This window comes from Monomorium pharaonis, chromosome 7 (assembly GCF_013373865.1).
Source record: "Monomorium pharaonis isolate MP-MQ-018 chromosome 7, ASM1337386v2, whole genome shotgun sequence".
Taxonomy (NCBI): domain Eukaryota; kingdom Metazoa; phylum Arthropoda; class Insecta; order Hymenoptera; family Formicidae; genus Monomorium; species Monomorium pharaonis.
The window spans coordinates 17727035-17754339 of record NC_050473.1 but is presented as its reverse complement, the minus strand read 5'-3'; the positions used below and the strand labels follow the sequence as shown (position 1 = coordinate 17754339).

The 27305-nt window shown below is 39.9% G+C and overlaps 1 protein-coding gene across 8 annotated transcripts in view; it reads left to right on the top strand.

Moving 5' to 3' along the window:
• Positions 1-27305, top strand: part of LOC105830666 (RNA binding protein fox-1 homolog 2) — a 284616-nt gene that overhangs the window by 180709 nt on the left and 76602 nt on the right. For all 8 annotated transcript variants that reach the window (XM_036290412.1, XM_036290413.1, XM_012670151.3 and 5 more), the window contains 3 exons: positions 3983-4273; positions 15793-16059; positions 16717-16770. In XM_036290412.1, the coding sequence (XP_036146305.1) occupies positions 3986-4273; positions 15793-16059; positions 16717-16770 (609 nt within the window). In that variant the 5' untranslated portion in view covers positions 3983-3985. The remainder of the gene's footprint in view (positions 1-3982; positions 4274-15792; positions 16060-16716; positions 16771-27305) is intronic.

Genomic DNA, 27305 nt, shown 5'->3' with positions numbered 1-27305 from the left:
TTTAGTCCGGCGTTTCAAATTTTATTTCTTACGCATCTTCAAATGAAGTTCGAATCATTAAAATTGAATACATCGTCGAAATGTTAAATTAGACTGTAACCGATTGTCACCATTAATGGTGTGACCCGAGCGGGGAAATGAATCTGCAATTCGCATAACCGATTCGAATAATCACTTGCCTCGAGTGTGCAATTAAAGCGGTGCGAAATGCGGTTTCACAACCATGCGGAAAGGGCATGGCACCGATGCGTTTCGTCATTCGTTCTCCGTGCCCGAGCTGATCGAATTAGCATGGGGTCATTAAAATTTTTTTTTCATTACGTTCCTCGCGCACGCGATCGCCGTAAGGCCCAGCTAGCCGTGGCGACGACACGCACCGCTGGCGCCGAAGGGGAAGCATGCTCTGAATGGCTCCTTGTATGTTACTGCTACACGCGGAAAACGTTCGCACCGTTCGCAATCAGAAAAAAAAAAACGGAAAGAAGGAGGAGGAACAGACGACAAAGAACTGTTAGACCGTCGCTGACCGAGCGGGAACGAACCGTCTACTAAAACTGGGATTGAGAATTTTATCTCGGAGAAGAGAGGCAGAGAGGGTGGTGTACGCGAGTTATCCTTTGAAGTGTCAAAGAAATTTTTTTTTTTACGGTATTTGTGATACACTCGTAACGTTGATGATAAACCTGTCTGATATCTAGAGAGAGAGAGAGAGATTTTTTTCTACAATATTACTTGGTCGTGTCACGTAGACGATTCCGTTGTCTACAAACCCGGATAATTTTAAGACGATATTTTATTCGGCAGCGGAGAGAAACTTCCGCCTAGCTCCGCCTATGAACGTGACATAAATTTGATTCAAATTAACGTGACCCGGGTTTAATTTTAACATACCGCGTTCAAGCTTCCGGCAGCTATTGCGACGTACGAAGAAATACACATACGACTATATAGCTGTGTCTATGTCTGCAAAACTTTTGCCAGGATTCTCCCTTATCGGCGGCCATCGCGTCCGTTCTGCGTAAATTAAGGGAAAAAAAGAAATTAATTAGTAGCTAGCAGTCGGAAAGTCAAGTCGATATTTCTTCGTGCTCATCGACTTGGAGAGATTAATGCGTTTTTAATCTCTTGCCGCGGTTCTTTATCTTCGTGATCGAGACGAAGAGCCTTGGCTTTCCCGGCCAATCGGAAGATACATTTCCCGTGCCAGCGAGAGAAAATTAGGTCAGTTCGGGATCACGTTCTCCAGTGTGTGCGCGCGCGCGCTTTCTCTCTCTCTCTCTCTCTCTCCTTTTTCTTATCCATCCTATCCCTTTCGTTGATTAAGCTACGCGGAATAGAAAGCCGGTAGAAGGGGAATGTGATGTGTAGAGCTAGAGGCGACTTTCCTTCGGCCTCGCTCAAACTTAGTTTCAGTTCTCATTCGCCGCGAGGCTTTCCTAAGGGGATCCATTCACACATGAACTACATCGCTCCTCGCGTATCCTTTCATCGATTGTATCCCGTGAACAATGTACACTCTTTCTTTCGCGTATTACTTCTCTTTCTTTCCACTCGTCATCGTGCTCGTCCTACCTCGTAGATTTTTCTTGTTAATGTCGCCGATCGTGATCGGACTTCCGAAAAACCTCGTTCCAACCGAGTTTCTTTCGCGGCTCTGTTAGAGCTCTATTTGCCCCGTGTATGAGTACCCGTAATTGAATCTCAGCTGAAGAAAAAAATTGGCCAATCGTGTTGCCAAATTTGAAAGGACGATTGGGTATTTCGTGTACAATTTCTACTGTAAATAGAATTGCGACAAACTTTGCGAAATCAACTTTTCGAAGGAGAGACGTTCTGATGCGGTATAAATAAATGCAATGAAGTTTACGGCATAAATTAGAGAAAATCAGATTTATTATATAAGTATAAAATCAATATATTGACAAATGCGGATTATAATTGCGCTTTTCAATATTAAAACATCAATTATACACAAAAGAAGGAGAAAGAGGAAGCGAGACATAATGTTTTGCATACATATACACATATATATGTTTACGAGATATTTATTTCTCATTGCTTTTAAACAGAGTTGAACATTATAAACTGATGAATCATACTTCTATTTCTACCTCCATTGCTCCTGAAATTTTCATATAAACGACAGCTGTTAATTTATCATAGATACTGACGATTCTATCGTAATCAGGCGCGAGAAATCTGGATCGTAGCACTTTGTTGCTGTTGGATCTTCCGTAATTACTGAGAGACCGAGATTCATTTCCGTTCGCGGCCGGTCCGTATCGGCGAAATCCGGTCTAAATCGAGTTTTCAGAAAAATGCTCAAGGTAGGAATAACAAATGGCTCTTTGCTCTCTCGCGGTGGAGCGAGGTCGAGGGGTGGCGTTCAGAAATAATCTGGAGAGAAGGGAGAACTGGACAAACCATCTGTAACCTGCCACGCGCGAGATTGTGGATGGCACAGCCCGGGGGGGGGGGAGGGCGAACCATAAATTATAGTTACCCTCTGCTGTCCATAGTAAATCGTTTGCCGTCCCGCGGATCCTTCTTCTCTTCCTTTTACGTTCTATAAAATTGTCTGTCTTTACTTAAACTCTCGAGCCCCGCGGCGAAACTTAGAAAGTCTGATCGGACATTTAATGATTTTTATATACCACGCTACCGAAAAGCCTTCTATTAACCTTTTATTGCCGACAAGAATACTGTTTCATAATTCAATCAATTTAAAAAATCGATTGATTGATTTTTACGTAATATAGAATTTAATAACTGTTGATATAAAATAAATGAAGAAAGATGATCGCAAAAAATCTATAAATTATAAATTTGTAATAAATTTATATATCTCAATATAACTTTGTAATGTTATATTGAATCGAAATGTGTTAAATCATAGAAAAATTTTAATTCTGAAATGATACACATTGATTATAATCGGCATATTTATTATTTGATATGCTGATATTTTATTACCAGATATTGGAGTTTAATTTGAAAATATGTAATTTTCTCCATTAACAAGTTAATTTATGTTCTTAATCCAACAATCTTCAGAAGAAGAATATTTCCTGTCTAAAATATTTGTGACTCTTTATAAGCCAAACTAGTTTTCGACTTTGGACGAGAAAAGGATTATCTTCGTACTTTTTGGATAAAAATGTCATTTTTACCGTGAAATAAGTTCGCGTTGAGGTATTATTCAACCAATCGTAGCTCGCCACGACATTCCAATGGAACATTGCCAGAAATCTTTCGACTAGTACGATTGCCTGCGGTCACGGTGAATAGTTGGCCACCGCAGGAAAAATTGGCGACGCCATTTTCGCCATTATCCTTCATCTCTAACGATCTCGGAGGGGCCAGAAAAACTGAGCCGAACTTACTTGCGCGTTAGAAGAAATATTTCTTTTTTGTCTCTCAAATGATAGATGGAAGAATGGTTGAATATTAATAAAAGTTAAAGTATATTCTTGGTGCTTTATTTATTTTTATATTTAAATTTTTGTAAATTAGAAATATCATGCTGATCTTATTAAAAATTATAGAATTGTAATCGAAAGGTAGTTGATCCTTTTAAATCTTAATTTATTAGATTGGCGGTAATGTGAAATAATTATATGTTAAATCTGGATAAGATAAATAAATATTTAACTCTTAAACCACAGGAAGTTTCAATTAGTAACCATCAGTTTCTATTTCTCAACTGAAAACCTATCAACTTATATTAATATCGATCTATAGAATTAATTTGTAATTTGCTAACAAAAATAAGAAACGTACATTATTCAAATTACGATATTATGTAGCGTATTAGTTTTGCAAGCTTTTAAAAAAGAGTTTACATAAAATGTAGATTTTCGAAGTCATTAAATCCCACATTTATATTTGTCCATGTTAATATTTCTTAATTTATTCTTATCTTGAAACTTCTGTTATGACGGCTGAGCATTAAAAACTCATAAGAAATGATATTTTCTTTCAGCATATGGTGCAGACAGGGATGGCTGCGCCCTATGGTGGGGGTGTCTTCCCTCCTCCGGTAAACGGGGTCGCGGGTGTTGTGGGGGCGGCCGGTGCAGCCGGTGACGTTAAGCCACCGCCACCAGTGACGGTGAAGGAGGAGAACGCTGGTGCACCCCAACAACCACCCCCGACCGGCGGGCCCCAGGTGCCGCCTGCGGCGGGTGCACCCCATCCCGCCGCCCCCGGTGCGCCGACCGCGGCCAGCTTCAGTCCGCCTCCGCCTCCGAATGGGGTCGATCAACAGGCCATCGTAAGTTTCTGACTCTTAATTAATACGACTTGTCGAATCAGTTGATAAGCACTTCAATTATTACTTATACTATAAAACTATAGACAGGAAGGTCCTTTTATTTCCATTTTGTATAATAACTTTAATTAATATTTTAAATTGAAAACTTAATCTTTTCATTCGCCAATATATTGTTCAGTTGATTGTAGACTCAAAATTATAAAATATCTAAGGATGTTAATTGTATGGATTGAAGAGAAACGGGTGGTAATGTGGCTCCTCCACTAAAATAGATTTTGTTTAAAAAACAATGTTTTATTATAAAATTGCATAGTTAGTTGAAATTAAAAAATATTACACAATATATGCAAATGTACAAAGACCACGTTCTCCTCTAATGATTAGGAATTAAATATTTTTTTTTTGCAGAATATTGTACTACGTTGGGATTAGTTTTTAATTGTTATAACAGATCGAATTATACAATCTTTTAAATCATGTATCTTTAAAAATTACAATAATAATTATTAAGAGTTGAACGTTTCCCCACGTAAGATGAATCGTATTTCGTCGGAATTAGTTATTATAGAATTAATTATTATAGTAGATTAAATTATGGAACTTTTGCGTCCAAATTACCACGGGTCTTTAAGCGCATTCGAAATGCGTCGAGATATTTGTTTAGTATTTTAAAACAACCGAATTGTAGGAAACTCAATATTGGATGTCAAGATATATATTTTATCTTTAAGCAATTTCGAACATTACACATTTCATGTAGCAGAGGAATTCCCTTAGGACCCTGTCCCTCCTCGTGAACAAATAATGTAACGTCTCACGACGGGAGGTCAAGGTGACACGTTATTGGCTGTTCAAGCCGGTGCGGTGCACCGAAACCGCAAGCGCAAGGGCCCGTTGGAGTAACTAATCCTTTCTTTGATTGCCCTCAACGCCCATGACAACGCGAAATTGCACGTTACGTTCCTGTGCGAAGTGGTAGCCCCTCGGGAAACAAAAATTCGAGGAGTGCACATTCCGTTACCGAAGAACCCAACTTCTCTTCGAACCGCGTCATCCCTCCTATATTCTTGCCTCTCGAGAAGGCGCGGCCGCCATCCCGTCACGTAGCTGGCGTCTCGGTCAATGATTCTGGACACGTATGAATGGAGAGGAGACATCGTCGCATCAGAGGCGACGAGTGAATTCCACGAAAGAGGGAAGGGGAGGGAAAGGCGAGAAAATAATCCTTTGTAATTCATGGCGGAGTATGCGATAGACGGAGAGGATTATTTACTGATTAAATAAAAGAATTTTCTCTCTCTAGGACACCATGATGCATGTTTTTCATGATAACACGCGGGTAAAAACATTAGCATTAATGTTCATCAAAATTTATATTAATAAACTTGGGTATAATGGCCATAGTTTTTTAAAATGCAAAAAGCATACTTTTATTTTTATTACTTTTTGATAGGGTTTAGTCATAGGCCATGTCTTACCCAAGCCATGAGAGAAAGATAGTCATAGTATTTGTTAAAAAAAATAGAAAAGGAAATAAAAGATATAATCACATTACAATTTATATATTTTCGTTGTGTTTAACGTAATTGTGACAGTTTAACTATAATTTACTCGATGTGGTAATTTTTAATAAACATATGAAAATGCCTTTGCAGGTAGTCAAAAATAAAAACGCGATGTAAAATTCACAATAGTGTTATTTCAAATACTTTACGCGCATAAATCTTGATTGTTTTTAAAAATTATTACAAGAACACATTATTCAGCAATTATTAGAGGATTATTATTTTTAGAGAAATTATAGCCATTTTGATTTGACCATCTTCTCCATTAGCCATTATATCCTAATTTATACTGGAGAATTGTATGTTAGAAACCAAGGAGATAGTCTAAAAATAAATGGACAATTCTAAAGTTAAGATTAAAATTATAATAAAATTAAGTAGCTATTCTCAAATTTAGACTTTTTCTTTTATTTTTAGAATATTTTGTTGGTTCAAAGTTGTAGAATGCAAATTTTTGATGTACCCTGATGTGAGAATAGAGAGAAAAAGATTTATTTTCGTAGATATATTACATAAAAATAAATTTAGAAAGATTACTTAGATCCAGATCAGTCGCATTTATTTAAAGTCTCTGTTTTTAAGAATCTATTCGGAACGAATTTCTATTTGAATTGACTAACGCAATTTAGTGCAGAAACTGTAGTTTTATTTTACGTAAGACGATTCATCGTATAATCGAATTCACGTGATGCATACGATTTTCGAAACAGGTAGGCTAATTCCAGAAACATTAATTTTATAATGTTATTTGCAGCTGTAAAACTATATTACGCTTAAAATTTAATCCCTCGTTAGCGAATGTAATCAATGATCGCGCCATGTAATTGGGAGGTACATAGGTTACAGAAATGTCTTATCTTCTTGTATAAGGCCATTAACGATCTTCCCTTTGCTTGGTTCACAATTTACGAGCAACCGCAATTCAGTTTATTGCATTATTCACTGGATAGTTGTTGGAGCGTGTCAGATTAACTTTTCCCTAGGAATTATTAATTACCCTTTCCTGCGTCAGTCTATATCCAATTCTGTGTTTGCAATGTACCGCCACGCGACTCGCATCCGTAACGGAGGAGAACTTTTGGAAAACTTTTGCGAATTTGTATTCTTCAGTTGATACTTGAATTCTCAAGGGTGACGTTATGCTTATAATCTCCCGTAAATTCAAATAAACATTATAAATCTATCCGTCCACATGAGGTATAACGTTAACTTTATAAAGTTGCAATTAAAAAGCTTACTTGAAAATAGATTCCACGAAAAGTGTGAAGTGTATCGATTAAATAATTTTATTTATTAATTGTTCGTTTCGACTTATTCTCTCCAGAAATAATCTTTTCAGCTCTCTTTTTCTTTTTACCTTGTACATATTACTTATTGCGTTAATATTCCACAATCAATGTAAGATTTCAAATATCTAGAACCATCTTTCTCAAGATGTCGCTAATCCCTGACCCTTTTAGTAACAATCGACCCGTCGTCTGTGCTTGTAACAAAGGCTAAAGCCGTTCATTGGTAATTGCATTTTAATAGTTGAACGTGGCGGAATCTCGATCTCCACTATTGTTTAAAATAGGTCGGCGGTTCCATGGGGAGGGCACGTCGCCCGTGTGATAGATATGCGATTACGAGATATAATCCCGTGCCATTAATTCCCTTGAAATTCATACGCCGCGTCGAAACGGTGCGTGGAAACTCGAGGCTACAATTCGTTCTCGCCCGACGGGGGCGACTCTCCGATTCATTACCATCGGAGACGCCGCGGCCAGGTTTCCACCCTCTCCCCTCCCTCCCTTGATTTACGACCACCGGTTAGAACGCGCGCGCATCCCGCGAGAGAGGATAACGACGATCGCGGCTTTAATGCTAAATAAATATCGGTCGAGGGTGGAAGGGTTGGGGATCTCCGATACGGCGACTACGATAATTGATTTCATGCTCGGCCGCGGCTCGAAATGCAAAGCACCTTTGTATCGGAGCTTGATATCACGCGCGCGCGCGCGCGCGACGAATGTCGAGTAATGTTTTATAAATCCGTTCTAATTCATCGCGTTCGGTTGCGACTCGCGTTGTATATTTCCGTTGATTCCGCGCGCATTCTCTATTTTATCCCCGACACGCGGTTTTCATGCGTTTCTCGTGAAATCGACAACGCGATAAGTCTCTCTTTTTCTCTCCGGTGGCGCGAGAGTCGAGAAAAATCCATTATATCGTCCGCCGGGGGGGTTGGATTAAAGTTCGATATTTATAATGACTAAATAACATTCAGCCTCGAGTTACCCTACGATTATTCGTGACGTTAATGCCTCACTTCGCGCCCGTAATGACGTTACGTCCAATCTGGAACAGCGATACATCTGGGGACGTATCGTAAATTGGAATGAATTGCTCCGGCGTTAAACTCGTTTCGCAGTAAAATTCGTCAAATGATTTCCACGTAATATCAGTGTAAAACTGAAAATACCGCACCTGAAAAAAAAATTTACACTTTTCTCCTTTTGTCACGAGCCCGGGGTATTGTGCGGCAAATTGAGAGGGAAAATTCGGTAAATTGGTTCCGCAAAAAAAAAAAAAAATAAATAAAGAAGAGAAGTAATATCCAACATCGATCGCACAATCGTGAAATGCACATTTTCGTTCGTTTCAGAAACGTTACGTTCGTCTCGCGACCGCGTAACGCAAACTCGAGCGTGTATCATCGGCTGCGTCCAAGGCCTGGCGAAACCCTCTCTTCCCAAGAGCAAGTTCAGAGATGGTTCGCGTTCGATTGAAGCGCGGAGCAAGATTGATAATGATTTCGCGCGGCGTCCACTTTGATGGCGGACGAACAATTCGCGAACAATGTCGCGCGCTGGTTCCGGTTCGTGGCTGCTTTGTCCCGCGGTAAATACGTCTGGTCAATTAACCGGACCTGGTTAGTCAGCGAGTCGAAAAGCGCCCGCACAGTTCGTTCGGCCGCAGCTTCACGCACGCGAGATCACCTGGGACACGGCAGTCTGCCATGCATTTCCTCTTCTCCCCCTTTCTCCGCTTCCTCCGCGCCGCCGTCATCGCCGCTCTGTGCAACCACTACTACCATCTTCGCCGCTTCCTTCCATAGTTTCATTCCGAACGGATGGCAGCGCAATCGTGTTGTTCGCCCTGAACAACGTGCGACGACACGTACATTATATTGTGCGGAATTACGGGACGTTATGCTCGAGTCGTGCGCACACCGCCGATCATGCGGACAATTTGTCGTATACATAAATTGTTGCCTCGAGTAAATCATAGTTATAATTTACACGAGAAATCTGAATTCTGTAGTCGCGACAACTTTGAAAGAAAAAATTGCGGGATTTAAAACTTTTTTTTGTTCGCGTTAAGAATTATATTAAAAATTATATTTAATCGTAGAGTGCTGCTTGTATTTTTTTGACATTAAAATTATTATGCATAAAAGTTTATTAATGTAATTAAACATTTTTTTTATACTTTTAAGAATTTTTTTACATTTTTTCAACCGTTATAGATATCAGAGTAACTCAACTTATATTACTTTAATGTAAAAATAATCTTATTAAATATTATTTTAAACTATCAAAATTTTAATGAATAAGTATAAAAACAGAATTAAACTTAAATTAGCACTTGGAGGAGAATTTCACAGTAACACTTTAGGAGAGATTAAATTGACATCCTGAGAGTTCATATTTGATAAGATTATGTCCAATCAAAAAATTAAGTTTCACAGTAATATACTAGAAAATGTTGCAAGAGCAACAATTTTACTAATAATTCAAGATTTACAGCATATATTTTTAGTACACTACGCTGCTGCGTTGGATGAGAGAATAGATGATTTCAAGAAATGAATTTTTTACCTTATTACTTTACTCATTCTCTCAACTCTCGTTATAGTATTACACGGCACATAATCTGGGATTCGCCGACAATAGAACATTGCACGTACTACAACGCACGTAATATCCATATATTTCATATACTGCGCATACGATGCGTGCATCCCTAGTTATCTGGCGGCAAACAGACGCGCGATGGTATACATTCGAGTTTCCCAGCATTAGGCGAAATTCCGTTGTCCTCTTTCAAATTAACTCGCTTGAGACGGCACTCGTTTTAACTATCTGCCGTATGAATAGTTCCGTGCGAAAACTGCCACAAAAACGCGCTATGAAATAATCCGATTTATTTTGTGTCACTACTTATTTCAAGCTAGCGGTAATATTAAATTTGATTTTATTATATTTAAGTACAAACAGAAAAGATTTTAAAAGTTTACCTTATGGATTATTCGAAATTCATAGGTGTTTCGTAAAATGAAAAATTGAAAAGATTCTTGAAGGTCGATTATTCTTAGTTTTACGTGAAAACATGTTGTGCATTTTAACCTTTTTTTTTTAAATAAATGCAACATCATTATCCAGCTAAAATTATTTTTAGTCGGAAACATACACTTCTGCAATCATTATACCGATTGCTTCGGTCTGCAAGAGAGACTTTGCTTCAGCTTTTAAGTACTTCCTTTCGTGTATTTCGCATTAAGGAAGTAGCGACTTCAAATTGGTCGAGCAGATCGAAATAAACGTGAGAATCCTAAGACATTCTGAATATAGTCTGAAATGCCGGTAAAGGATAGAAGGGTTCTTTGGCTGTGGCATTTCGCCGCTAGGTGAAAGCACACTCCGCGGTATTCGGCGGTGTTCGTTAGTCGCGGAAAGTCGAAACCGCTTTGCCGGAAACGTTGAAGAGGGGCTCCCGCCATTCGTCGGGCTCACCGGCGCGAAACTTCGCAATATGCGCTCGCGCATGGGGGTTCGGAAAATTTGCCTGCCTGCCACCCTCTTTTCTCCCGCGGCTGCAACCCGCCGCTAATGAATATAAAGTTGCGGCCGCCGTCTGCGGAACTTTGGCGAAAATTTCCAAGTAGCGACGAATTACCCCGTCCCGCCGCCGTATTCAGCGAAAGGAAAATGTCCGCGCAGGCCGCCGCGCGCGTTGTTTTATTGTTTCCCGTCAGCATTGCCCCGGAGACCATCCTGCCGGAGCGGTAGGCCCTTTGTAGCAAAGTAAACGCTTTTCTTGATCACTCTTTGATGACTCAAGTTTCTCTGCTCACAAAAGATTGGAACTTTGCTCGAAACTCGCAAAATTACTAAAATATTACTGCGAGTTGTCGCCCTTCAGAGAGCTCCAAATTATGAAAATCATAATCTTGACAATCCACACTGATTGTTCCGTGAACAAATTTTTTTTGTAGAATTACAGATTTTTTCTTCGTTCGAGATATGTTATGTTATAATGGGTACGCATTTTATACGAGATATCTTTTTATAAATCGTGAAGCTTTAGTCTCAAGTTAGTTTCAACGAATTCAAGAAAAATCGATTCTTTGATTTGTATTATAAGATGAACGTAAAATGAAAAGAGAACTGAAAAATAACTGTGAGGGATGTCAATATTTTTTTTTTCTCAGTTGGCCGTAGTTTTTGCTTTTCCGTGAATCTTTTTGTTCATCCTCTAAGGCAAGGCCGGGGTGGAAAAAGAGGCAAACAAATGGCTCGGAGTTTTGGGGCGAATGGCTATAAATCCTTGCCTTGGGAACGACACGTCTCTATTATTCATGCCGGACTAAAAGCTTCTCGAACAGTACAGAATTTGCGAGCGTTTCCCCGCTTGATGACATTATCCGTCTTCCGCGGTTTGCATAATTTGTCGGATTTATCTCGCGTAACTTCACGCGCGCGTTCCTTCATGCAGTGATTTTGTGTGCGCCTAATCTCATTTGCGCAAAGTTTATCCCACATACAGAAAACACGCGCTACACATATGTCATGAGAAACAATCGTAATGCAGGTTTATCTTGTTCGTGATATTTTCCGACTTTCGATTTTTTTCTCACTGTTATTTTAACGAAGTTCTGCAAAGTGACCGGTAAAGGGAAAGAAATTGATATCATTGCTTAGCACAGAACGGGATAATATGGTAACGTGTAATACTAGACAATTGCATAAATAATTTTTCATGTTTATAATGAAAATAATGTTTTATCAAGTCTGACTTGCACTCGACGATTTAATTGGAGCGCGAAGATGGCGTTTCTGAAAAAATTCTCTTTCGTATTCTTCTAAATTGCGAAGGATATTATAAATTATGGATGTTGTTATCTCGTAGCAATTATACTAACGATCATCTTCCTCTGTTATTTCATTTGCATTTATGATTTGAATAATATATTTCACTTCGCTCTTTCGCTCTCACCACGCTCGTATTCTCGTCGATAAATAAACCTTTTTGTTTCTAACAAGCCAAAATTACGTTGAGCAGAGGAAATTACGTACAAAATATTGTACTTTTGTCAACAACGAATTCTGTGTATAGCATGCACGTATCGCTTTGTTCATCGGCCCCGCCGCGCCGTTCTGGTAAACTTAGTCAGCCATTCGCCCGAAGCGAGCGAGCGATCCTGCACCGAAAGTTGCGGGAATAAATGTTCGCATCAATTGGCATCCGAGTGTACTTCGCGCATCTCCGCCGTGGACGATACGCGCCACCGGAATATCAAGTAGTTCGTTTGGATGCCGATTCCCGGGACGAGGCGTAGCTAACGAGGATGACTCGGGAGACTCCTCTATGGGATGCGGCCAGAGCTTTAAAAAAAAATTCAATTTGCCAGTTTCATAATGAGATTTGCTTAATTTAAGAGATTTCAGTATGTAAATGAAACTGGACAAGATGCAAATAGTTGGATAAATAAGAATAAATTTATGTATTATAAGCTTTTCTTATATTCTGTTAATATTGGAGTAAATATTGCATAACAGATGAAACACAGAGCGTAACAGTATATCTTTGTAGAGTATAACAAAGATTTTTTTAAGATAATCCTTTGCAGCTTTGGTTTCTTTTGTTCTTGTAATGAATCTTAAAAATTTCAATTTTTTGTTTTTATTAAATTTTTATAATATCTACCAACAACTTTTCTTTTGAAAGTATATTTGATACAGCGGAGTATAGCAAAGAGCAAGAGAGATATAAGTAATCGCGAGTGAGTCTCTTTCATTTTACATTATTTTACATATCTCATTTATATTTATATTTCCAATCTTAAATCGAAATCTCGTTCTCAAAAACGCGGAATAAAATTAATGGAGAAATATTTTCACGCGTTTATCACGTTCTTTCATTAATATGCGAACACGTTGAAATCTTGGTAAGAATACTGCTCTCAAATATCTGACATTAATATTCACGAATTCAAGAGAAAAAGATATGCCGATTTCGATTCTTTCGTGCTGCGAGGATCGTTCGTTAAATCGGAATAATTTCGTTATATTGGAACGGTTGGTCTCAATCGCCAAACGACGAAAAGCGAAGAGACATTCTCATTTCCTTTGACATGTCACGCGAAGTATCTTGTTAGGGCAAAGCACTGGAATCTAATTTTTTTTCGATGATTACAGACGATTGTATCGACTTGCTTGATAAATTTCCATCCGCGATTATCACAAATGTTTTTGCAAAAAAATATTAATTCTAGAATACCGAGGAATATTTTGAAATAAATAATAAACGAGAAAGATATATATTTTGCAATTGATTAATTAACGTGTCTGTAACTTTAATTTAAAATATTTTTCTTCATAAAAAATTACTTTATTAATTTTTATAATTAATTTTTTATCAAATACTATTATATTAGTGCGGCGACGTGTATAAATTATACATCTTAATTGCCTTAAAAAGCTTTGGAACATCGCCAGTGTGGTACATTCTGTTTCAAATGAACAGAAAGGCGTCGCGAAATAAAAAGGTAATGAAAGTGTTCAGTAGAGAATGAAAAAGATAAATGGAGAAAGAAATTGTCGAAATTTTTCCGTGAATAATCACAGGTGGCATACGCTAAAAGGACAGACTGGATGGGGGAGAGGGAAGGGGGATATATTCGTGGACGGTTTATGTCGTACGAGGGTTGGTGGCTCGTTCTGCTTTCCACTCTGTTAAATTTCCGCCCGCTACCGCGTCAGAAAGGCCGCGCTCACCTCTTTTGTACGCGTAGATTGGGGTAGGAAAAAAAGTTTCAATCTCCCGCGAAACAAGCTTTCGCCAACGTCATAAAAGTGCGCTCGACAGTATATTGACACGCTCTCATCGCGACTTGTAATCCGGTAATGATCCATCGATAATGAGTAATGCAGCAATATTCGGAATATTGCGTACAATAATTAACAGAAAGAGAAAAGGAGAATTAAAATAAAATTAATATATTTAATAAAATATTACATTAATTTTTGGATAAGGGAAAATTGAAAATGAGAACTGGTAGTATAATCTATACAACACAAAAATTAATTGAATTTATTTATAATAATAATTATTGGAAATTGGTATTATGAAGTCAAGTGCTTGGAAAATTAATTATATGTATTTTAATTACAATACGTGTACGTTTTATTTAAAAAAAAAAGTTTGTTTTATTTTGTTGCTTTCATAACTACGCGAATTTATGTGAAAGCATGCAAATGGATGGTAAAATAGTAGCTTATATGCCCCCAATATTTCGCAAGTTACCAGAAGTAGCAGCTGCGTCTGACCGCGCACGGTGCGCATTCACTTGCCGGCTGTTAGTAGTGCAGGCATGATAAGGTCGGCCATTTGGCTGACCACTTTCAGATATTACCACTTGCAGCTTCCGCCGAGTTCTCGACTTAATACGAGCGATCATATTCCCGGCTTATGTTGTACGGTAGCCGGATACACGTGCACTATAAATCATTGTTTACAACCCCCAATTCGAGATTGGTTGTACTCTGGTAATAATTCCGTATCTTAGACGCCACGATTACGTGGAACGCGTGCGGAAATATTACGCGAAAATATTACAGGGAATCGATTTGCACGTTGTTTTACCGGGTGATAAAGTTTTTTGTTCTACGTAAAACGGCGGTGGTATAGTTCGCACTTTATAAACGTTTCATAGTTTTAACGAGAAAATATCAGCATTATTGCATAATTTATTACTGCGTCGGCGAGGAAGGATCGTTACACACGGCACAGTTGACGGTGATTTACTATTTCATCGATGTAATCAGTCATATAGCATCACGCAATGTTAATGTCATGGCATTATTCATTTGTTGCATCGTGTAAAAGATAGTAGAATTTCTCTTTCCTGGATACATACGATGGAGATTATGTCTCTATATGCGACACGTATGAAATTATATATTTTGATGCAGTAATAACGTTTTATCACTTCGAGTTTAACTTCGAGTCACGAAACGACGTAAATGTCTCGTTTCATACGTTTTGCTACTAATTACAGCTGCGTCGTTACATTAATAGCAACACCACGAAATTAATGCCGCTAATATTTTCTGAAAAATATCTCGAATGTTTAACAAATTTTTCCGCTCCGCTAATTACGCCGTGCGCGCAGTTATTTATCGTAAATGAAGCGATGTTTCATCATCTCACACGGGCGGCAGTCTACCGTGTTGTCGTGCACATTATGTCAGCGTGCATTACGGTAACTATATACACACACACAACACACACGCGCGCGCGCGCGCGCGCGCGCGCACCAAAGTATCGCGAGCTAAAGTTCGCAGTCGCGTCGCCCAGTTGTTTGCGTCATTTATTAGTCTTGACAGTCCTTTGCGCCGTCTTTTTATTGATTCCCTTGCCGTCAGTTACTCTGTTACTTCTATCTCTCATCTACTTTGCCGTAAATATCCTAAACGCAGATTTCGATCCTTTTGATTTTTCTGATGGTCCCTTTATCAGATGGTAGTTCGAGCTTTCTGCCGAAAATCTTCGTACAAGTACATACGAATAAGATTTAGATTGAAGTGCTACTTTTTTTTTACTGTTGCTCTTCGACCAACAAGCGCGACTTTTGCGATTTTCGTTATCAGGGGCAGCCTCAAACGTTCGTTTTTCGTTTTCCGACGATAGTCGGAGGTGTTTCAGGCTGCAGTGGTGGCAGCGGCGGCAGCAGCCGCGAGTGGCGGTGGCCAGCAACCCGCACCAACACCAGGCGGTGGCAGCGAGACCAACCCCGAAGGCGGAGTGGAGGCTGCTGCGTTGGCACCTGTCACCTCAGGCGCGACGACACCTGCGACAGCGACACAAGGCACCGACCTCAAAGGTCAACCGAAACGCTTGCACGTTAGCAACATACCTTTTCGCTTCCGAGACCCTGACCTCAGGGCAATGTTCGGGGTAAGTCGTACAATTTCTGTTACTCTACTTGTTCGCTTTCGATTATCTTCGATATCTTCATATTTACTTTTTTCGATAGGGAGAGTTGCTTGCCCTTTTGATTGCGAGGCAGACAAGATAAATTTATATGTATTATTGCCTATTGTTTTCTTGTCGCTTTTATAAAAAGAAGTAAAGGTGTTTTCAACAAACTATAGAAAATAATGGAAAATTTCTAGACACATCTTTTTTGTTTGATGTCACACAGATAGTTATACGTAACAATGTATGATAATTTAATTTAATTTAATTCTATTAAATTTTATATTATTTTTTTAGTAAATTAAGCTTTTTTAAAGTATTTGTTTTTAAATCTTCAATGTTTAAAAATGTTTTTTCAATTGATTTTTAATTGCTATGTTAAATGGTAATATATATTGATTTGACACTATCGATTTTGACATAACAGAATTATTTACAAAATATAAAAACTTAACTAAAGGATTGACAAAAAATTCTGGTATCAAATTTTTAAATATAAAATTCCATTTTATACGGATTTCATATTGTTTCATTATATTTATGTTATATTTTTGTTATTTTTTACGGCGTTGACACCACATACATATTTTAATATTTAATAAATTTATATAATATTTGATAAATCTTTTTTTTCAGCAATTCGGGCCAATTCTTGACGTGGAAATTATATTTAATGAAAGAGGAAGCAAGGTAAGCTCACGTTGCCCTAAGGCTGCGAACCACCCCTGTCAACCCACCCCTGATAATACCGCTAGTTTTAAGCTAATGTCACACCCAACGGTATTCTCGCATCCAGAACGAATATATTTGTATTCTTTTTTCATGTTTCCTTTACTTACATTATTAATTAATCTACATTCCCGTAAAAAGAATTTAGCGGAATATTCATCTAAAAAAATCATTTGAAATATTTTTGTCTCTCGCGTTATTGACAATATAGAAATTACATGGAGATATCTTTTTGCATTGCGTGCTTTTGCAGCAATTATTTTCAAAATGTTGTTCATCAACCGTTGTTCGATGTTATTGTGTCATTTCATCCATATTTCTTGGGTGTCGTTACATTGGCGGCAACCACGAAAGCTGGTGCCGTGTGCACGTGACTTGATTTTTCTATCGCGTACACGTGACAGTTTCTCCCGTTCATTTATTGGAAAAGTTTTCCGGAGAAACGCCGACGAAACGTTCCGGATGCGAGGATGTCGCGGGGATCGTAATGATCTTGTTAACGGATGCAGCATCACGAACAGCGGTCCATCGTATATATACATATATATATATATATATATATATATATATATATACTTATATACGTATCCTCGATACAAGGAGAGGAGGCTGAAGAACTAATATTACATGCCGGAAAAACAGCGATATTCCCTGATGAGAATACGGGAACGTGCTGCTGCAACCGTGTCGCGTGTACATGTTTCTTTGCAGCGCGATGGCGACATACTGTTACAAGCTCGCGGTGATCACGGTAAAACAAAAAATCGCAAAGTACGAAGTGCCATTGTCAGCTGTCGAGTTTTCATCCTTAATCGTCAGTGTTACGTAACTCGCGACGGTGATTTAGGCTTTTAGAATTTTAGACAATTCTCCGAAAATTTACTAGTAACTATTAGGTCTCGCTTTAGGTCTAAATAATCTTTTCACTGAGAAGAAAAAAATATTAATTTGACTGAATTTTTGGGATTAATTAAATTTTTTCAGTTTAAGTATTTATTCATGTAACTTAATTACGCAAAATACTTGAACTTTAATTCAAATATTTATATATTTGATTGAAATACACAAATACTTGAATTGAAGAAATTTAATTGAGTTGAAAAATTTAGTCAAATTAACTTTTTCTCTCAATGTAGACGTATCTTTGACTCGTGTAAAATACCAACCATGATATTTTTTTTCGTATTTTATCTTTTAGTTTGCTATTTCAATCTATCGACAATTTTATAAAAAATCAAGTATCCTCTGATGCTTATTTCCTTTCGGAAAGTCGCGACTATCGATTCGCGACGGGAGTCGGAAAACGTCAAGTCGTGCGAGATCGTAGAGCCGCGATTATCCGGCCGTTTGTGCAGGAAAGTGGGGGATTTGAAGGAAAAAGATTATATGCGGGCATTTATAATGCAAATTGTCTGCAATATGGATGACAACGTAGGTCGGGATAAGATCCGCAGTAATACATCGTGCCGACAGCCGGCATCCGGCGAACCGGACGATGTGCATATTCAGCTCTCGCGTCCAGTACACTCAAGTGCACTTCATCAAGTCGCACCGGTAACCCAGTATCCCAAACGACGTCTGCCAACGTCACGTGTGGTGACCTACTGCTGATTAGACACGAGGTCTCGAGCCCTGCTAATGTGACCAGCCCGGTATATCTCGATTTTAATGTCATCGCTCAAATGAGTTTGAAGAATATCAGACACCCCGAGAATCACTCCCGAATATCATTCTCTCAATTTTTTTAAACGTCAACTGAGATTTTTGTGTTTAATGTGTGTAATATATTTTTTTCGGTGGTTCCTAAATTTCTTTGATCGACTCTTGATATCTCGAGAGAAAAGTATTCACTTCGTGATACCCGAAGATCAAGAAAGCGATGCTTTTCAAGATTAATGCCCTCTAAGTATTGGTTTTTTTTTGTGTGTCGAATTATTCTCAAGTTTATTTGCAACTAAACACCGGGATGCATTTGTCAGGAGTAATTTCACTTGCGAGAATTGCGTGGAAGGAGGCGGTCTGCAAATAATGCTTTCAGCGCAAACATTTGCACACGATACTTCCGGCTAGTTAAAGTACAAAGTTCAAGCAACTTTTTATATAAGAGTATCAGCAAAAAAATAAGTCTCGTTGCGGGGCTCGATTATTTCCATCTCGCGGGTTCCCGGAATATCTTTAACCTCGTATTACATTTTATCGGTAATGCTTTCGTCATCGATGTCACTTCCCTCGCAATAAAAGCACCAAAGTCACGCAAACTGGCATTATACTTCTTAGCGGGCGTATTCCGCTTTCTCCCTTGCATTTCTTACCCCCCACAATCGACTTCCCGAACGTATTCTTGCCGGCATTGTTACTATTTTAAGTTTCTCTCACGACACATCGATTTTCTCATTAACATATACCGTTATCAATTACCGGTCAATCGATTAAGCTCGAACGATAGGTCGGGTAAGGTTCGCCGAAGATGGAAATGACATTTCGATATCCGATTTTCCATTAGTGGAGTTCATTTAACCGAAATCAAGTCCACGATGTAAATCTACGGGTTTTACTAGTTGTTTCGTCGATATGTAAATATCAAAGTGACGGTCTAGGAGCCGATAAGAACTCGCAATTGCACGTATTTGTCGTCGATTAGACGATTATGGTCTGAATCCGGTCCGTCTGGGTCGTGCGGACGAATCGTTGCACGGACAGGAAGTCGATGTCGCTGCGCATCCGTACTTGTAACTATCCAATCATGGGACCGTGATATGGAATGCGAAATGAGTTCCTTCCAGTTTCAACGCGGGGGGGGGGGGAGGGGGGGACGCGTCGATGACGACGACGACGACGACAGAACTAATTAAACTCTCGCACGACTTGCAATTAGCGACACCTAACACGGTTAGATCGACGAACTTCACGGGACTGAGCGACGCGCGACACTTTTTTTATTTCTATCCGCTCGGCATTGCGGCTTAATCGGCGCGAATCGGTCGCGTGAAAGCGGGGGCTCGATTGAGAGCGCATGAGAAAGAAAGAAAGAAAGAAAGAAAGAGAGAAATGAAAAAAAGCCCCTGTGATAAGGGGCGCTCGGGTTCGACCCAGCTAATATTTCGTTGCCGTATTACGGTCAATTTGTTATTCATTTCCCGGCCCGATGCTCACGTGACTGGCTGACTGACCGGCCGCGTAATAATGTAGTTCGTTGCGCGCGGCTGTAATCCGGTTTCTCGTTTTTGTCACTTTTTTCTTCTTTTTTTTTTTTTACCTCCACCGCCCCGTCTCGCACCACGTATAATCTGACATTTGCATAGGAATAAGATACTTTGCGCGAGATTCTTAAATGGATTAGCGGGGTACAACGTCACACGTCGCTTTCGCTCGACGTATAAAAAGCGAGGCGACAACGATTACGCGGCCTGTAATCTCACGGCGAAGTAATCCACCGGCGACGTGCGACGACATACGCCTTGCAATTACCGGTATACATATATATGTGTGTATTATATGTATATATATTTATATGTGTGTTAGTTGCATCGAACGAGCCGCGTTCCGCGGGCTAACAATTTCGCATGTCAGGTACTACGCGTATGCGTCACGTTAGAAATCCTGCTATCAGTATCGGTATCAGGTCGACAATGGCACTATCGTCTCTCGCCCTTTGCAATGCAAATATCTGTCGCGAGGCCGACGGCGCCGCGGTAAAGCACACGTGGAATTTACGGCATAAGTGTCGCCATCGCTTTTAGTGCTTAAGTGATTCCGAAGGCGTGACAGGATCTGATGGTTTAGCGGCACGCTATTAACGGACGAGCGAATAATTATTAATCTGAGGCCCAAGGTCTTGGGAATATCGCAATGGAGGAAAGGAATGTTTTAACGAAAAAGGAATGTTTTGCAAAATTCTTTTTTAAATATTTCAATTTACATCAATTATCATACTAATTTTTATTGCGACAGCAAAAAATATTGTTATACAGCATTTGTGATACATTTGTTATGTTATGAGAAGAATTTATTAGAGATGGTGCTTTGGTTAAGAATTGATTAATTTTTTTTATTTGTGTATTTGCGGTTTGCAAATTAAATGTATGATATTTAACGAGAGATCCCGTCACGAGCTTCGGCATAAATTTTTCATTTGTCACATTGCTTTTGTAGAATGCACGTGAAACTACGATTTCACGCGTTCGTTTTGATAGTCGATTTCAACACTGACGCTTTTTGTTGTAAAATGGAGTTTAAAAAAATAATAATAAAAATAAAAATAAACGAGGGAGAAAAGGGGAAGAACGTCGCCCTTGCATGCTGCAAAAGCAACGTGCCATTAGTGATAAAACAAGCGAGTGAGTGATCGTGTGTGATTCTGTGAGAGAGACCTTTTCTCGAAAGCTTCGTCAATGTAAATGGAATGTGGCATCCCTAATGAAGTGCAGCATTTTGGAAAAAGAGATACTTTGAAGCCAAGGTGGGAAAAGAGCGCGAACCGAGAGTCTCCTCCGAGTCTCTCTCTCTCTCTTTTGTAACTTGATACTTAACAATCGTTTACAGATTTATTTTAACAACAAACAAATTGTAACTAATGTAGCGGTCAATTCCGCGAAACAGCTAATTAACAATGCTATCGCTATTGACATTTATTTGAGAAAGATGAAACATCTTCGCGTTGCAAAACGCGATTAGTATTTCATGGTACCTCGGTACGCGCGCTTTTCCGACATTGCGTATGTGCCAATGACACGTACATACATATAAATATAACCAATGGTGTTAGTTCTCGTAGTTGTTAGACGAGCTGTTGCATTTTTACTAGCTAGCCTTCCGCATTTTTATCATTATTTAGCTCCCATTGGTTATAAGGCCGGTCGTTGCACCTCGTAACACCGTGTGTCCGTAGCTGCCTTATGTTTTAATAGCATCCTTTCGCGAGAAATTTCAAAAAAAGTTGCATCATGTAATTGTTACTCATTCGGCCAGTGCATTTTTCCGAACAACTTATGAATGCTCGCTGCATTTAGACTCGATTAACCCAATTGCAAAATTGTATAGCAGTTAATCCTCTTATTAATCAATTTATATATTAATTTAGATAAAGTTACAGTTAATAAGTCGCAAGGAAATCCATAAGAAAGTAATGCATGAGCAAATATAATATTACATAACACACATGGAGATTGATTTTTTTTTGAGGAATAGAGCAGATTTCACGAAGAAAAAAGATGTCAAGTACTGAAATTTTGTTTTGCGACTTTTACCTCATCGCGATGGAAGTTTTTAACGAAAGGCGAGTGAAGTTTTTAACGAAGTTGAGCGTTGTCCCCGACGACAATCGGCAGCGGCGAACACGCGGTGTTGTAAACGCGGGTGACTCGACCGCCGCCGCCGTCACTTCCGGTCGCGGAGGAGACCCTCGGGAGATGCTGCCCATTTGATTTGATGAAACTTTGTCGCGTCTCTTTCCCGAAGCTGTTTCTAACCAATCCCACCGTTCCCGTCGTCGTTCACCACGAGTAAGTCCCAGGGAGTTTCGAGGTGATACTTAGAGCCAGAGCCAAGAGTCACGCGACCGCAAGGCCGGTGGTACAAAGAAGGGGACGGCGTAAGCAGAGGAGAGAGAAATTCGGGGGAAGATTCGTCCCCGAACCCACGGGAGTCGAATGTCCATGTTCTCTCTTCTTCGTTTTTTTTTTCTTCTCCTTTTCGGGATCAGACCAGATTGTCCATTGAAAAATTAGCCGCTGTCCACACACGAATGGTTTTACACCGCGGCGAGTCTCTTTTTTTTTTTACTAATCCACCTGTGCAATATAAACAGCATGTGATACGTATATATTATACTATTGCATCTTCCGAAGTTTATTCGGGTGTACGCGTATACGACGACGCCGATACACATACGACGTCGTCCGTATACGTGTATACGCATTATACGTACATATCTCTATCTGATTGTTATCATTATTATATATATGTAAATAGTAGCCGCACGCTTTTGTCTAGGCAAATCAAAGGTATATAATAAACGGCCCATGCTTCTACCTCTTTTATTAATCACGTATGTGTCTTAGGATAGAGAAACGCTGCTTACGACTCCGCCGTTCTTCCTCCTCCTTCCCCCTTTTTTTTTCGAAGTCTTTTTTTTCTCTCTTAAAAACGGCGGATTGTCTCACACCGTTGGCTCCCCGTTGCAACGAGTTACTACTTGTTTTTATATCCATCCGCCAGAACCATCCAGAAACCAGCCACCTCTCACCTTCTGTATAATCCGAACGTCCGGTCTGATCTCGCGAAAGATTGCAATTCTAATCTTATCATTAGAATTTAATTTCGAAAGATAATTATCAATTATTACCTATAATCGTTCTGTTGTTAATAACGCTATTGATATTTGTAATTATTGCGTTAATTAATATTTAATTGTACGATTTAAAATTATGAAATAATGAGTGCAATATAGATTATAATTTTAATTTATCGTTACGCTGTGAGACTCTTTTATTAAGTGAATTAACGCTCTAATCGGTTAGAATGAGAACAAGCAGGTTAGTATTTTTAACAGTCTAATTATCTGACTTTTGAACGAAATCGAAGACGATTTAGAATTCCATTGGAGAAAGAAAATGAAGAACTGTATTTTCTCTACGTAGAAAACATTTACTAGAAGATACTAATTTATTATTAATGATAATTAAAAAATATCTATAAGAAGACAAGTAGCTTCGATGACACCTCGAAATTCTCTGGCTCTTCCCGTTCGTAAGCATTTTTACTAACCAATCCGTGTTCCACGATCTCTTAAATTTAAGAAAAGAGTGAAAGCGAGAGAAACAGAGTTAAACGTACGAAAAGAGAGGAAAAGGGAGAAAGAGACGAAAAAGAGAAAAAAGAGATCTCTCGTGCCACTTCCATTACATCACAAACACACACGCACATCCACCTTTATCTCTTTTAACTCACACCCTCTATATATATTTATATATATAATCTTGAATCTCGTATTGTTTTGTGCGCTTTATATCGCTGTTTGCCAGCTTCGGTCACAACTTTAAGTATTCTTCAAGTTCCCATATTTCCAAGCTGTCTCCTGCTCCGTGATTCTCACAGACTCCATCCTCTCATCCCTTACACTTTCCCGTCCTCGCCTTCGTAACCCACTTCGTTTTCGACCATCGAGACACACACGACACACGAGACGAAAACCACCAGCGCTTATACGAAAGACCGATCGCTCGTCGTCGATTTTTTTTTCTACGCGTTAAATTAATTCTTTTTCTTCACGTTGATCTTTCTTCGTTTTTTTTTTTCCAACTATTCGCCGTTCCCGTAACGAACGATTATTGCCTGTCCAAGATACGTACGGCCACCATCTCCCACCGGGTGTCTATTACTTTCGTCGGAGGTGCAGGAGAGCGTCGCGATCCCGGCATCAGTCTTCATTCTTTTCTACTCCCTCGCCGGCACCTGCGTTTGTGCGCGCGCGCGCGCTCGCGTTTTCCTTCTCAGGGAACGGCGTTTCCCACTTTCGGTGGCCGAGGAACGAGAAAATATCGCGCGTTAGCCCCGTGCACCGATATATCGAGGGAATGCATTGCTCGCGCCACGTGCTCGCGCTTTCTTTTTTTTTCCATTTCCTTTTTGTTCTTACGACTGAGAGGGCGCCATTATTAACGACGCGATTCTACGAAAGTCTGCCGGCCGAGAAAAAGAGAAGTACCTCGTACTACTCGCAAAAAATATATCTGCGCCGCAAGCTATTCGGTATTATCGCTTTCGCGAGCAACGAGAAGGACGTAATGAGACTCAGTGATGCGGAGTGAAATTATGAGCGAACACGAGGCAAAGAGGATGTTTCCGCACGCGTTATCGAGAGAGGGGGGGGGGGACACATGGGACACACGGTAGAACTCGTCCATACACGTTTATTTATCTGAAAAGGTAGAGGGCGGAGATAGAAAAAGAAACGGTAGTAGAAAGGCGAGCTTGTCGTCGTCCTTCTCGCAAGCCACGGAGTACACAGGCCTCTCCGTATCTCCGAATCCCGAATTACCTTGTTAGAGCATTCACAGCATTCGTATTGACCTAACGTATTGGTTGATCAGAATTGTTTTGACTTGGTTGTCCGCTGAGAAGTGTAACCTGTCTTCTGGAACACCCACACACACACACACACACACACACACGCGCGCGCGCGCGCGCGCGCACGCTCACACCCGGTCGGCGCGCGAAGTAGTGTTAATATATAATAATACCGTTTTTTATTATATTCTGTCTTGCCATGTTTCGCACCTCACTGTTAATTAATTGGGTAATTATTATTGTTACTCGCTATATGCTGTCACTGACTCGTGTATACGTACTGTACTTAACATACACATGTACACGTACACACAATAGACACATAGATAGATACACACACACACACACACACACACACACACACACACACACACGTGTACACGTTTTGTTTATCGAATGATATCGGTGTGTCGTTTAGGCGTCGTCACTTCTTGTTTGCATACCAGTAGCTGGTTATCAATTTGATAGTGCAACTTGTGCATCAGAGGTCGTTGGTCGAGTTCGAGCGTAGATCAGTCTCCGCATTGAGAAAGAGGGGTCTTAAAAAAAGGTGACGAAACCTCTGTCCACTTTCGTCCCGTCAAAAATTATCCGGTTAATAATTATCGTTGGGAGAAGTCGGTCGCGTGAATTCCAGAAATAATTTCTCCTCGCTGTAATTATTCGCGAAGCAAAAATCTCCGCGAAATTGTGTTCTCACTTTAAATTCCATACCGTTTTTATTTGAATTGCGACACTAATGAGCTATGATCTACTTGTTGAACATGTAATAAACGTGGGTATCGGCAGTTGCCATTATTCTTATCGCCGTTACGTGTATCGTCGTTAATTATACGATCGCCGTTAATGGCATCCTCATGATTCGCGGATGCACCTTTTAAAGGCCCACTCGTTCGCAGTTAACGATCCGTAGCTACAACGTAGACAGATTAAGGTCTCCGTTTTGCGTACTAACCTCATCGCGAGGGCATCAGGAATGCGATGGTTATAATTAACACGACTACCTCAACGCGAGCGAGGAGGATAATTGTTCTCTTCGGGGCACGATCGCAAAGCGCTGCTGCAAGTTGTGTATGCGGGACTTACTTAATACATAAGTAGGCTTCTTTCTCACGAGTAACTGGAGTTCGTGCACGTGTCGGATGTTAATTTTTATTATATCTATCCTTTGTTTTCTTTCCTAATTTTTTTTTTTGTACCTTTAATTTTTTCACATACAAGCTTGCATGGGCAGTCACAGTTTTGTCAGGGGCGTATGACAGTACCGCCGCCTTTTTAACGGAATGATCACCCCCCTTTTTTTTTGTAAGTAGAAATAACGTAACGCCGTGGTAACGAGAACCGGCTAAATATGAGCCTTTTTTACTTACTGCGGCCCAGCACGCACCTTTCTTTCTAGTCGTGAGTCTTGCGATTGCAGCACTGTGCGCCGAGAAACGAGGAGACGTGTGCCTGGCCGATATTTCGCGATGTTCTTCCAGCAAGATTACACAATGGAATCTGTGACACTTCGATGAATCGGAATAATCGAATAGAGTAATTGGTTCTCGCGAACGTAACGCGTTCTTGAATCGCCGATTACGATTATTTCCGCTTGGGATGAAAATCTTCGCGTTTGAATGAACACACCCCCCTCTTCCTTCTTTCCTTGCGCTTTTTTATCCGCGTGTTTTGCGCTTTTTTTTCTTAATTGCCGACGAGTCGAGCGTAACAATTTCCCGGAAAAATATAAATCTCCGCGAGGACGTCAATATCACACTTCTCCGAGCGTCGCGTAAAAGAGAGAGAAAAAGGAGAGACACGCTATCTGGGGGTGGGGGAGGGGGGGGCGGTTACTTTACGTCCGTCGCAATTAAACCTCACTGCTATATTACGGCAGGTGCGGTAATTAATCACAGCCGCGGAGGAGCAATTAGTCATTCTGGGGATTGCATCCGCCTCGCCTGGCGTCTTCTTTACCACGTCGCGCGCGAGTATATCGGCGCGAGAACTTTGTACTCGCGCACGGTTCGAGGCGTGTAATTTAGAACCAATTACATTCCGACATTGCGAGTTAATACCGTTAATACTGATAGATGCGTAATATGGATCTCCTTCTGGCATCCACTCGACAGCATTTCCTATTCTTGCGCGTCACGATCGTTCGCCCGATAGCGCCGTTTTAATCGGATAAGCCGGAGTTGGCTTCGATTTTGCCATTAGGGAAAGTCGCTGTACGCCGTATAAATTATTGATGTATAAAAGAAAATCGTATCACGGAGAGCGGTAATTAAGTCCGATCGGAGTGTGGCAACGCTTAGAATATCGTAATCCTTGTAGCGACTGCGCGTTTCTCCGACCTGGAAAACGCGATTTTATCGCACGTACCTGTCTCGATTTTAATTATAAGCGAAATCCTCTGGGTTTTTTGCTACTTAAAAATATCTTGT